Genomic DNA, 15,404 nt, shown 5'->3' with positions numbered 1-15,404 from the left:
TTAAGGCAAGTCATCCGAGACAACACTTTACATACGCAAATGAATTAACCAAGATTTACCATGACGTGACTCAAAAGTACGTATTTCAGGGGTGGTATTCCAGAAACATCATAAGTCATTTCTTAAATAATTCCACTTAAGTTCAAAATTATAATGTTTGTATTTCCTTACTTAATAAGTAAACACATGTTTTTTGGTATTCCTGAAATAACATTGGCATAATGATGTTATTTAAATGTATATTTTGGTGCCAATCTATTGCAATATGAAATGAAACACTTAGGAAAATTTTCCCAATTTAAGGATCAGAATAAAATTAAACTTAAGATGCTTCTGGAATACGACCCAAGGTCTTTGTAATGCATCTCATTAATCGACTTAATGTCCGATTACATAGTTTTGATGTGTGTGCACCGTATACATATTCTTTAAAAGCAACTGTGTCCATATACATGCAGACATATTATTCTTTTGGATACTATAACAAATTCTAAAACTTCAATGTATTGTATTTAAATCTACACATATCTCATTTCTTTCCCATAAAGTCAAATTTAGTTTTAATGAAACTTAAGATACATTCATTTTAAGAGCAAATCGCGATACCGACAGCTAGCATTCTGCAGTACAGAACAACATACACGAAACTACATTTATCACAAATACGCATAACTGACACTTCAGCTACGCAAACAGAAAATAAACATTATTGCTCAGGTCGGTCCTTTATTAAAGGAACCAATTGCAAAACGGTCAGACACAAAGCAAACACTAAAACACATTACAGGTGGGTTCACCGCATTGGAACGGTCTTTGCAAACCATGGAGGGTTTAAACCTGCTTTAAAACTTAAACACATTACAGGTGTGTTCATCGCCATGGAATGGTCTGCGCAAACCATTGAGGGTTTAAACCTGCTTTAAAACTAAAACACATTACAGGTGGGTTCACCGCCTTCGAATGGTCTATGCAAACCATTGAGGGTTTAAACCTGTTTTAAAACTAAAACACATTACAGGTGGGTTCACCGCCTTGGAATGGTCTATGCAAACCATTGAGGGTTTAAACCTGTTTTAAAACTAAAACACATTACAGGTGGGTTAACCTCATTGGAATTGTCTATGCAAACCATTGAGGGTTTAAACCTGCTTTAAAACTTAAACACAGTACAGGTGGGTTCACCGCTTTGGAATGGTCTATGCAAACCATTGAGGGTTTAAACCTGTCTTAAAACTAAAACACATTACAGGTGGGATCACCGCCTTGGAATGGTCTATGCAAACTATTTAGGGTTTAAACCTGTTTTAAAACTAAAACACATTACAGGTCGGGTCACCGCCTTGGCATGGTCTATGCAAACTATTGAGGGTTTAAACCTGTTTTAAAACAAAAACACATTACAGCCGGGCATGGACTTGGAATGGTCTATGCAAACCATTTAGGGTTTCAACCGGTTTTAAGGCTGGCATCATCTCAATATAAGCCCTCAAAAATTCCCAAATTATACACGCGTCGCATCGCATCTCAGTAAGAAGAAGTACCTTTATACAACGCTTTATTTGTTATAATGACTGTATGTTCAAAACCCGTTTTCTAATGAACAATTAGTAAGAGAGCAGTTCAATAACAAGAAAATATATAGTATACCATGATTTTAGTGTCCGTATGTCATGGTTAGTTTCGGTAAAACTTCCAAAACGCTTTAGGGATGTGTATTGAAGTTGTAACGAGAAATATTTTATTATAACGTTTGTGTGTAGTAGCTTCCAGTTACACTAATAAAGCTCGTTGAGGAATAGCTTTTAAAGAATCAAGTATACAAATAGAATAGGTTATTGCTATTTAAGCTATCAAATTAACAAAGTGAAATTTGAAAATCAAATAGCAAAATTTACATTATACTATTTCTACATTTTTACAATTAGTTACTCAATATTAAATCAGTTCTAAAAAAAGATAAGAGAACAAGCTGTACACTTTATTGATATACAAATGAGAGTGTCAATCATGTACACTAATAATTAATTAGCAATTAATTTTTCTTTGTGTGGACATTCAATTCACTAAAACGACTCTTTGGAATGATATGTATATGTCGAATCAAGTGTGCAAAATATAAATACACAACTCTTTAAGTATTCAACAGAATGGGAGGTGTAAGGAGAGTGACTATATAATGCCGACCACATTTGAAGGGAAGAATATTCACGTTATGAATGCACATGTTTGCTTAGAACTAAATTGATTTGAATATCACAAAGTCAACATTTAAGAATATTTATTTTCCGGTGATTATGATTTGATAATTGTTCAATATACATTTCACTACTACTACGTAGTAAATGGGTAAGCATCGTACGTGTACGTCATTAACCCATGTATGCTTAGCGTCTAGAAAAAAAGGCAATTTGCAAGCAGCGTAGACCCAGATGAGATGCCGCCTGATGCGGCGTCTCATCAGGGTTTGCGCTGTTTGCTTAAAGGAAGTTTATAAGAAATATTCTAAATATAGAAATAAATATACTAGACATCTCTAATTTTGGAAATAAATTGATCAATTTTAGAAGAATGGGAGGGTCCACTGGGCATAAATGGGTTAAATGTATATTCACAACCGGCACCTTTATATTGTTTTATTAAACATATTTTTCTTTCATTACTCTCATTTCTAACTTGTAATACTGTAACCGGGAATGTTGAATAATTTAAAATGCATTTCCTATTTTATTTCAGATACGGAAGTTACCGGAACCACAAGGGTAACATCTGAAACAGGCGAGCCCAAGACAAGTTTAGTAGACTCTTACTAGCTACTTCCGGTCTATGGACGGAGGGATCCTCAGGGACCTTAGAAATATGACGAGGGGTAAGCTCCTTATTATATAAATTATCCATAGCACACTTGGAATGAAACACAACAAACTAAAACGGGGTTAACTTTGTTTTAGAGATGTATTAAAAGAGTAATAGTTATTCATGTGCTCATAAGATGTGAATGGAATTTTGGCGACATTACCCGGACATAAATTCTTATTAACATCCTATTGCCTTGTATATAAGAAAGGTAACCTCTTGTCTACTAAATAAGGGAACATTTTTTACAACTCACCATTAAAGCTTAATGCCGATGTCACCATAGCAACGAATTCGACGTTAAAACGGGTGGAAAGGCGCACCAGAAATTGTCAAACAACGTGAAAGTTGAATACAAACTATTTGGAGTTTTTCTCTATTTCAACTGGACGAGAGGCCATTCTCTACGGTTATGTCGTGTCCATTCAAAACTATCAGGCGGCATATATTTCCGCAGCTACTTTTTTGAAGCTGCGAACTATTGTCGTAACTACGGCGTTTAGAGCATCAAGATTTGCATGACGCCGAACATCATTGCTTGTCCAAAGGGGGCGGTGTCAATCTAAGAGACGAGGCGTCATAAAACATAACATATAAAAAATACCGACATAAAACAAGGTTGAAACCATAAAGTATAATATACAAACAATAAGTAGACCGATGCGATCGTTTAGCGCTGGAAATATTTTTAGATGGTATTGAAATGTTCTTAATAGTATAACAAAACTTTTGTGCTTGTTTCGTATTTTGAATTGTACCAACATATTTCTGGTTTAATTTCAATTTCCTTAATTGAACACCGATACCAAAGTGGACACATACTGACGAGCTCGTAGCAATATCACTGCCATTTACGTCTAATTTAATACGTAACATCAATACAAACTGCAATATAAATTAAATGTCATGGTAGCATTTCGTGCTAGCTAAAGCAGGACTTAAAACGCGATGATGAAACTAATATAATTGATTTCTGTTTAATGGTTAGGTTGTCTTGGTCACTTTGTAAGGTCAGTCGTCATAATGACCACACAGTGTGATCGAGAGTATATGCGGAAAATTAACCGTCCCTGCAAAATAAACATATAGTTTTTTTTCCTATTTTGAAATGATACTCTTTCACAAGCCCTCAATTAACGACACAATTAATGACAAAAGGTATCCCCATTTTTTGCACAACCCCAAAATGTAGGTGCAATGTCAAATAAAAGAAATCATTGTCTTATTGGAAAATTGAAATATTTTTCTCAATTTTGTAACTCGAAATAAAATGTTCTTCTGTATGGACATTAATAATAGCGGAGCGTTTAATATGGAATGCATGCATATAATAAGAGGCACTTATAAACTCAACTTAACGTTTACATACATTATATACCTGCACTAATTTAATGCGTTAAATTTAAACATTTAACTAATATCCCTTCGGTGCTAACATAGCTTCACATGTGTAAAAAATGTAAGAGATTCTTACGATCATGCATATATTGTATTCATGCAATTTATAATGTTATCAATGATACATATATGAACCGCGTTTTGAGAAAACTGGGCTTAATGCATGTATGTAAAGTGTCGTCCCAGATTAGCCTGTGCAGTCCGCACAGGCTAATCAGGGACGACACTTTCCGTTTTTATGATATTTTTAGTTTAAAGGAAGTCTCTCCTTACAGAAAATCAAATTTAAGCGGTAAGTGTCGGCCCTCATAAGCCTGTTTGGACTGCACATGCTAATCTGGGACGACACTTTACGCACATGCATTAAGCCTCTTATTCTCAGAACGCGACTCATATACTAACCAGTTGAGCGTTTTGAACTGATATCGTTTCAATGTAAAATGTCATACGTTCAATCGATACTGCATGCACTGATTTCATAGAAGCGGAGTAACATCAATGACTCAGAAAAATTAATAATTTAAAAAATCGTTACGCGAATCGAAACTCATCAATAGAAGAATATCAGATAATCTAACGTTTCTAACGATGCTCATCGATAATATGAAAATCCGTGGACGACTAACATAAAGTTTAAAATGTACATCAGTGGTTAACTTATCCTGTAGGTCCCTGGTTCGAATTCCGTGGAATGTGACGTTTTTATTCAACATTTACCGTCATTAAATATTTATTGTTTATTATTGAAAACATAAAGTATTGTTATTAAATTAATTTAATAACCTTTTTTTTCAAAAAAAAATAATATGAACAGCACCGTTTATTGCTGTGCTTTGCCCTGAAAAACGTTTGACTTTAAATTTGAAGTGTATAGTTAATTACTTTATTGTTATTGTGTATTACATGTAGCATGCGATACAGCAAAAATACTTATTAACGCATAATACATTTTACACGAATAACAGAAAATGATCCATTCATAAGTAATCATAATCTTAGCACATGTACATTTCCAAATACAAGTTTGTAATGGCTTTGTGATGTTATGGTTTGTGATGGTAAAGGTAGATTGTGAACAACGCGTAACGATCAAATGCACTAAAGCACAAACGCAAGCACTCTCGAGTTATCAGCCTTGTGGAATGTTCTCAAAAGGAAGCCTCTCATGTGATCAAAGGTGATAACGAGAAGCCGCAATAATACTTGCAAAACAATCTACTGTTTGTGTATTGTTTACGTAAAACATGGTTCTGCAACATGAACATTAGTCGGCATCATCACTCTCGTGCATCTGCACCGGTAATATCCAGATACTGCGTTTGTTCTCGTGTTTTAACATGCCCGTTTATTAGCCGAAAACAATCAATCAATTAAAACATCTCGGGCTATTCAATCAAGAACTCTACAACTTGCAACAGGCAGATACTACACGCGTTTTCAATATACGATAAGCCGCGTCAGACGTAAATGGTTCTTATGCCATATGGGGGCGGCGTAACTCCAGACCAGCCTGCGCATTTAGACAGTCTGATCAGGAGCCAGTATGCCTGCTAATGAGTCCATGAAACCTTTCATGATTTTATAACAGCAGTGTAGCTCCTGACCAAACTGTGAGACCGGTGACTGCATACGGCACAAGATCCGTTTTCGCATTGACTTTTACAATAGGCAATTGTTAACTACTATTTGCCAGCAAGCATTTGTAGGAAGCTAGCATTAACAAGTTGATTACATTCAAGAATTAGGTGCAAAAATAAACAGTCGTCAGTCGTCATTTATGTGATAAAAATGCTAAATGTAATTTGCACGTAACACAAATGAAAACAAAACACTATATATTTTCTTTAATTGTTTACCTTAATGTAAGCAGTTGCATTTATAAATGCTCTTTTTTCACACACACATTAGTATTGCAAGTACAATTAAACATATATGCATGGCTTTGTTTTGTAATATGATTTGTATTAAGGAATATGACTATAATCTGTACATATAGAATCTGGCACGAGTTGTAATATAATTTCATATTTTAGCGAGCAAGTTCAGGAATTTCGTGAGTAAGAGAGCCTTTGGCGAGCTGACTCACGAATTTCCTTGACGAGTTTAATAAAATATGGTATGAAATGACAACAAGGGTCAGATCTTTTTTATCACATGCTTTTAAATTATCAAATTAAATAAATTTTTACGCAAACATAATGATTAATCCCGAATAGTGTTTACATTTCGTGACGACATTTGATGTTGCAACGTCATTTCTGCAAAGTAACAAAATGCGATTGGTCAATCAAACGAAAACTTAGCCAATGAAAACGCTTAAAAAATATATAACACATGTGTAAGATAAAAAATGTTCGTAATGGTTATATATTACATGGCAAACAGGGTATGGCATGAGATAAACAAGTATTTGTCATGCATACGAAACAAAAAGTCATTTACATTAACATAATATTAACTTAAAACCCCTTCCACAAGTTTCTATTTTGTAAGGATATATATATATATATATATAAAGTAAGGCAATTAGAAAAATGGCATCAAAATTAAATGTTCTTCCGTGATGTGAAAGCAAATGTCAAACCTTTTAAGATTTGTTTTAAATCCGTATCAAAACGACATCTTACCCTATTTCATTTGTAAGCAGAAACCAATCCGTCAACTTTGAAACAGCATCAATTATCACTTTGTATGAGGTTCGTCTTGCGACTTTCATGCATAGTATTTTCGCACAAGTTCTCCGTGGTTTCTTGTGTACGGACATGGACTTACCTGGTCGCAAGAAGAGTATGTATTGTTTAATAAAAAAGTGCAATAAATTGCTGAGCGCAATAAGTCAGGGCATTAAGATTGTTGAAAGCCAGAAGTGCGCAATTCCTTCTTTTGGAACCTCTGAGTGATACTTAATTCAGAGATTTTACATAATATAATACATATAGTATATAATCACTACGGGGAATAACGTATTTTTCTTTACATTATGTGTGGCATGTTAGTGGAGATGTCTAACTGTTAATACTATTGGCTGTCTCTTTACCCTACTGTACCGACGTATGCCGACATGTATATTTTGTCCTTTGATATTTTTACGTAAGCTGTTTAAAGTGATATTATGGGCATTTTGCACTGTTGAATTGAGCTGAAAAGAATTAACAGGTCAAAAGAGTTTGTTAAATTGTGGTTACTGATCAATTATCTGCAACTCATCTTGCTACCAGTTGTTTATAAAAATATATTTTATATTCGATATTCTTACTTGACCAACCCAGTCCTGTAAGCCGAAATGATCCGTAAAACAAAAGTGTGTCTTTGTGTCGTATGAACGAATCTGCACTAAAACTAAATTTAGGTTCAAATCGTACATGCATGATCAGTTGTCAAACGAAAGAACGGTTGATATTCAAATGCATTATTTTTCTCTTTCCGGTATATTGTTTTAGTATGTTGATGCTGCATTAACAAATATAAGTGTATATGAAGTGAAAACACCAATTTAAACAACGGTTGCGATAGACACCTATAAACTGTTAGATGCCCATAATATCACTTCAAGTGCAAGGTGTCTAATATAAAATTTCCAAGTCGTTCGATAAAGTACAAATACATGTTACATTTCACGACTGTCTAATGATTTTAGCTCTGAAAGAGCACTTTTTGAAAATTTACATAATTTTATCATACGTAAATTTTATTATCATGGGGTAAAATTACAAGCAAGGCATTTTGCTTGCAACGCTTTGATTCGGATGTCAAGCTATTCTCTAGATCTGTGTACAGAGGTGTACATAAACGACGTTTCGGTTTTCCAGGAACACGTGAATACAACAAGAAGTCGCAAAATCCCGGGATGAACAGCAGCGGCCAATCAACCCTCGATTCATGTCAAGGTCAACAGGTCAAGAGCTGCGCCGGTTGTGGGGGCAGGATTTTTGACCGGTATCTTTTGCACGCGGTGGATCGCTACTGGCACACCGGCTGTCTCAAGTGCTCTTGTTGTCAGACAACGCTCGGCGACTTCAACTCTTGTTTCGTTAAGGCGGGAATGATCTTCTGTAGGAACGACTATCTTAGGTAACAGTTGCTTTATTGTTTGGAAGACTATGCGTGAACCAAGAGGGATATGTTAATGCATGCCCTTGTCACTTTTGCTGAGACACTAGACTTATTGTATAATGTCGACACAAAATGACATTCCATCATTAACAAACGATGCTTAAGTTAGGCAACGTATCCCAATATAACCCATGCTAAACCATTTTCAAAATCTTCAATGCTTAAATAAATATAGTTACCACCCCTGTTTAAATATTCATACTTTGACTATGTGATGTGCTTCGTCTCGTTTAGTCGCAACAAAATAAATAGCTCATTGCACTTGCCTCCTCTCGAAAGTGATTGCGTCCAGTATTATTTTGATCATATCGTTGGCTATGCAAAATGTCGTCGCAGAAAAATCTTTGGAGTTAAAATAAACTGGATAACGCGCATTCAAAAAGAAAAGTAATTTATTAGAAACTTTGGTAAGAAATGTTTCTTACTAAAATACTGAAGGACAGAATACTGTTTTCTGAATTATCAATCATTTACGTTAAATACTACTAAGAACTGCAAACTGTAGTTGCGCGAAGATGTGTTCATAATGAACATGGATACATTTTGTTTCACCGAAATAGGACCAAAATAGTTACCTTATCAGTGATAAGTTATACGTTATCACGTGATTGAGCTATCAAAAAACAATAGTCCTTTTGCTGAAGAAATTTTAATTGGCATATGTATTTGTTTAAAGATATATGCTTTAATGTTAACATTTCTTACTCATTAAATTATTATTCTTTAATTAAATATGTATTTTGATAGCGTTAACGTAGTAATTGATTTGCATGACCATACTTGCAAATCCATCGGAATTGTAAGGAAAAGCTACTCAACAATTGGAAATTCATGTATGACCATAACTGGGAAAACCACTGATGAATAAAACAACACTGTACACGTGTCATCCGTTCATTTCTCACTGTCTGTATTGAATCTCATACAGCAGAATTCAATTGCATCTCCCAGTCATGCCTAGTGGACTCTCCCATCCTTCTAAATTGGATCTATTTATTTCCAAAATTAGGGATGTCTTGTATATTTATTTCTATACTTATAATATTTTTGACAGAAATTCCTAAAAGCAAACAGCGCAGACCCTGATGAGACGCCGCATCATGCGGCGTCTCATCTGGGTCTTCGCTGTTTGCCAAGGCCTATTTTTCTACACGCTAGGCATAAATGGGTTAATGTATTGCCCACCACCAACATGTTACGCTAAACGGTACACAAATTTTGGAAACGAAAAAAATTATGCCAAAACAAATTTGGTTACGAAAAAAATTGGGTACGAAAAAAAAATTGGGTACGAAATTTTTTTTGCAACAAAATAAAAATTGGGTACGAAAAAAAAAGGTACGAACAATTATGGTACGGAAAAAATGGGGGTATGGGGACGTAGTTTCCCTGGGGAACTTGACCCAAAGTCAAGTCACATATTTCAAGCTAGGCCATGTCAAACTCAAAGTGTCAAAGTCAAATGAAAGATGCGTTCATTAATTATTGTCCCATTGTTTACAACTGCTGTGAGTTTTATATAATATAACCGATGACCATCATGTGAGAGAAAATTCACATTATCTTAGTATATCAGGTTTAGCAGCCTTTTTGATAACAAAGTTGGCTAGTTTTCAATGTCGCTTCTGGGGATCAAACCCGCAGCACATCCTTCTGGCCCTGTATCGCTCCACTGTTTTTGTATGTGGAACAAGGGCTGTTTGTAAAACATGCACGCCCCCATATGGGCGGTCATTTGTAGTAGCAGCCATTGTGTGAATACGTTTTTTGGCACTGTGACCTTGATCTTCGACATAGTGACCTGAAAATCAATAGGGGTCAACTGCAAGTCATGATCAATGTACCTATGAAGTTTCATGATCCTAGGCGTAAGCATTTTTGAGTTATCATCCGGAAACCATTTTACTCTGTCAAGTTACCGTGACCTTGAACCCAGGGGGCATAATTTGAACACACTAAGTATTAGATGTCACTACATACCGAATTTGGTAGCCCTAGGCCCTACGTTTATGGACAATAATATTTTGAAAGTTTGCACAAAATAGGCTTTATATAAGCATATGTGCATTTTTGTGACCCCCGGGGCAGGGTCAGATTTGACCATAGGGGCATAATTTGAACAAATTTGGTAGAGGACTATTAGATGTCACTACATACCAAAATTGGTAGCCCTAAGCCATACGGTTATGGACAAGAAGGTTTTTAAAGTTTGCACAAAATAGGCCTTATTTAAGCGTATGTTCATTTTTGTCACCCCCGGGGCAGGGTCAAATTTGACCCCAGGGGCATAATTTGAACAAACTAAGTAGAGAACTCTTAGATGTCACTTAATACCGAATTTGGTAGCCCTACAGTTATGGACAATAATATTTTGAAAGTTTGCACAAAATAGACTTTATATAAGCATATGTTCATTTTTGTGACCCCCGGGGCAGGGTCAATTTTGACCCCAGGGACATAATTTGAAAAAATTTGGTAGAGGACTATTAGATGTCACTACATACCAAATGTGGTAGCACTAGGCCCAATGATTATGGACAAGAATTTTTAAAGTTTGCACAAAATAGGCTTTATATAAGCATATGTTCAATTTATTGACCCCCGGGGCGGGATTAAATTTGATCCCACGTGCATAATTTGAAGAAATTTGAAAGAGGTTCACCCCAGGAACATTTGTGAGAAGTTTTATCAGAATTGGACTTGTTGTTTAGAAGAAGAAGATGTTTTAAAAAAAGCTAACGCACGGACGCACGCACGACGGACACAGGACCATGACATAAGCCCCGCTGGCCTCTGGCTAGTGGAGCTAAAAACCACTTGATTAATGTTCGAAATAAAATCATTTGATTAATGACAATACTATTATTTGAGCCATGTCACAGGGAAAGGGCAGTCTAATCAGTATCCAATTAAACTATTTGTTATTGTCAGAAAACCGCTTTTAAGGAAACAGCTTTCATGCAACTGCAGGCTGATCTGGATCCAAACTGGCCACAATCGCCTTTATGTCTTTTTTACTGTGACAAAGTTCATTTGACTTAAAAATGATATTTAATACAGTCGATTGGTGTATAACTGATAGCTAAGGACTTCGAGTCTCATTTCATAGTAAACACCATTTTTTCAGTAATAAACCTTTAAACCTCGAAAGACAAATGTCTTTCCTATTGAAACATGCCGGCGGTTTTAAAATTCCGAAAAATATTTTTTGTTTAAAGCGCAAATTTCCGGGTAAACTGATTTAGCAATTACCGGATCGCTTAGGTTTTTATCGGATTACATGTGTATCGTGTTATTTCTTGAACTTTTACCCAGCATTTGTAAAACAAATTGCAAGATATGTACATGTCCAGAAAAGGAATTTCATTTCTGCGTTTAATAAGACCGAGTTCATGGAAATTGCTGCACAAGTGAAGAAGTAATGGCTGTTTAAAGCTATGCACCCTATATTCGGGTCGTTTAGAGTTGAATACCTTGTTATATATATATAAATTTGATAGTGAAAACTATGTTTCCAGAGAAATCGATTTTTCGTTATAATTTTAATATTTTTCATTCGAAATGATGCTTCTAATAGTAAATATCATAGCCACGCGCCAACCCACATGTCTATTGGACAACTTCAATTGAGTTTTCATTTAGTTTGAGACGATCCCATCATTCCCGAATATGTGTTGCCACATGTCCGTTATTCACTTAATCACGAGTTGCAGCTCTCATGCTTATTTTATGTGGTGCGCATCAATTTGGTTTCTGAGCATTCTTACTGTTAGAAAGGGCACATTATACTACAATATTACATCAATAAACATAATGTTTACCAAACAAAATCTGCACAATTCAGGATATAATACGTCTTCACATTTCCTTTCTTCACAAAAATGGTGGGTACATAACGTGACCTTGTTTTGCTTTCGAAAAAAGAAACAATTGTAAGTTAAACATTGATACACGTCAACTAAAACATGAATCGACTGAACAATGATAGGCATTTTGTATTCACTATAAATCTTTACATAAATAAAAGTATTTTGCAAAAAACTTTTATCCTATCCGTTACTCACTAAAATCTGCTATACACCAACCGACTGTACTAAAATAGAAAGAAGAAATAATACAAACCCGTAATATGAGTAAAGACTTACTCACTTAGTAATCAATGTTTTCAGGACATCTTGGTGATCTGCAAATCCCATGTATATGTTGATATAGGGTATCATAGTCATTCAATAAGTCGCAAAATGCTCGAATACAATTTCCAAAGCAAAATGTGACTTAAATTGATAACTAAAAATACCAGTCAAGCTGTCAAGTCTTAAGATCTAGGAAGTCCTACATTCACATCGAATGTATTCTTCGAATTCAATCCATTGTTGACATTAGCGGAGATTTAGTTAATAAATAACTCATATATCCTTAATGACAGTTTCTAAATAGCCAAACAAGCCGATTTAAGCTGAAAGAAAGTTTTGACACGAGTGTGAACATTCATGGGCGCCGCCATTGTTGTATGACCTTGAGGGGTGTGGAGAAATACCGAAATCCCCGTAATTACCGAAATCCCCCGAACCCCCCAGAAATCTTTCGAAATTTCCCTTAATATTGATAATTTATCAAAATACTGCGGATATTAATATAGAATATTGCAAAATACAATCAAATCACTTATGAAACATTGTATTTATCCAAGTTTGATAGTGAAAAACTGTAATATATAATTTCGGTAATTACGGGGATTTCGGTATTTCTCGAACCGAGCATTATCTCAATAGGACTGGCTCGGTCTTTTACATAGGTTGCCATTGTGAAGATTTTTTCATGGTATCATAACTTAGACGATGCTGAAACAGCATCGTCAAAAAGGCATTGGCAAAAAGCGTAGACCCAGATGAGACGCGGCATGATGCGGCGTCTCATCAGGGTCTGCGCTGTTTGCTTAAAGGAATTTCTGTAAGAAATATTCTAAATATAGAAAATAAATATACTAGACATCCCCAATTTTGGAAATAAATTGATTCAATTTAGAAGGATAGGAGAGTCAACTAGGCATAAATGGGTTAAAGTGACACAGGTTCTTTAGGCCGATACAATTTACCTATCGATTAATAGAGTTCCGAACAATGTCTATAAAATATTTACACATTAATTTCACAAGCCAACATACTAAAGGAAAAATTGCTAACCAACTGATCTCTCGTTATTTTCCATTAATCCTAAGATTAATTTCATTCATTGAAACTTCTAATGTCACGCTAAATGTCATTATACATGTATTTGTAACGAGATACAACAAATATATATGAGACGAGTTCATGGATATCGTGGGTTAGCGAGCCCTTCGCCAGCGAACTTACAAATATCATGAAATAGTTTAATAAAATATGTATGAGTAATATTTTTGTTCTTTTGGTTGTTTAAGCGACAAAGTACTTCAAATGTCACAAATAGATCGCAAACAAATCATTATAGCTGTTCATAAAATGCCGTCATTTTACGTTGACAATGTCTTTTCTCTTTAATAATACTATCAAGCGATTGGTATACCACGGTAGTTGTTTTTGCAAAACCAACAACAACATCCAATATAATGTTCAGGGTGTTTAACATACGATTGATCGATATTGTCGTAATACAAGGGTAATGAATTAAAGCATGTTATTAACTTTCAACCATATGCATATTGTATGTGGGGCATTTCTACGGCTAGTGATTAATTTTGCTTCATTTAATAATTTCTATTTCAAATAAGAAATTGCATAACATAACGATTCTCCAATGATCGAAATGTAAATGCCACGCAATTGTAAGAAAATATGGGCCGTGCTCTGTGAAAATGGGGTTTACTGCATGCGCATAGTGTCGTCTCAGATTAGCCTTGCAGTCCGCACAGGCTAATCAGAGACAGCACTTTTCGCTTTAAAAATATTTTCTGTTTAAAGAAAGTCTATTCTTAGCAAAAATCCCGTTTAGGTGGAAAGTCTCGGCCCTGATTAGCCTGTGCGGACTACACAGGCTAATCTGGTACGACACTTTACGCACATGCATTAAACCCCTTTTTCCCCATAGCTCAGTCCAAATATATACTGTCGAAACTGTATAATATTGACAGACAAAACAATTATTAGCAACGCGTACGGGTCATACAGGAAAAGTTTATTTTAAAATCATCAGAACTTTATTTTCACGTGACATGTCACATACATATTATTTTTATTTATACCCGGGCAAACGAAGTTTTAGACACAAATCAAACAATATTTTCAGTTCAGATGCTGTTGTCTGTTTGGAGGAGGGGAGGGAGGGTCTGGGATCATGTCGTTGTCATAAACGTTTTAAGTCACTGGACGTGTAATTTATTCTAGATCACAACATGTATTGCATGTATTCGTTTTATTGCAGATTATTTGGCAACGGTGGTTCATGCGGCTCGTGCGGACAGACAATAAGTGCAGGTGAACTGGTGATGAAAACCGGACATTCCGTGTACCATGTGAAATGTTTCACGTGTGTCACGTGCAGGCACCAACTGGTGACGGGCGACAGGTACAGCATAGTGAACGGTGCTCTCCTGTGCGAACAGGATTCCGTAAAGGGCTTAAAGGAACAGAAAGACGCTTGAATTTAAACAGCAAACAAATTTCAGCCACACTAAAAAGTGATTTCTTCTCTCCCACAAACCGCCACCTTTATATGTAACATTCAGTCAAAGAATGTTGTATTTACTATAATATATATTACTTTTTAGTTGTGTACTTTTGTCGGTTTGTAGTAAGGAATGCCTTCAGACCTTTGGATATTAAAAGCACGACGAAATATAAGAATTTTATATAAGATTCATAAAGGATTTATTACAAAAAATCACACTTTGAAAAAACGAGCACGTTATATGTGAATTAAATATACGCATTCAAAAGAAACACTATATATTCATTGAATATGTTTTTTAACAATAAGTTCAGGTCTCAAGCTTTTTCGTATTGTATTTTCTGTATAGTATTGAACGGTACTCTCCATTTTGATAATATCACGCTGTATTACAT

General features: G+C 35.2%; 1 protein-coding gene across 1 annotated transcript; it reads left to right on the top strand.

Moving 5' to 3' along the window:
- The first annotated feature begins 2,731 nt into the window (after nucleotides 1–2,731).
- LOC127838962 (LIM domain transcription factor LMO4.1-like) lies at nucleotides 2,732–15,404 on the top strand. Its single transcript, XM_052367099.1, has 3 exons — nucleotides 2,732–2,866; nucleotides 8,061–8,322; nucleotides 14,764–15,404. Exons 1-3 carry the CDS (start codon nucleotides 2,824–2,826, stop codon nucleotides 14,981–14,983), a joined length of 525 nt encoding a protein of 174 aa, XP_052223059.1. The 5' UTR covers nucleotides 2,732–2,823; the 3' UTR covers nucleotides 14,984–15,404.

This window comes from Dreissena polymorpha, chromosome 7 (genome assembly GCF_020536995.1).
Source record: "Dreissena polymorpha isolate Duluth1 chromosome 7, UMN_Dpol_1.0, whole genome shotgun sequence".
NCBI lineage: Eukaryota > Metazoa > Mollusca > Bivalvia > Myida > Dreissenidae > Dreissena > Dreissena polymorpha.
This window is presented reverse-complemented; position numbering and strand designations above follow the sequence as displayed.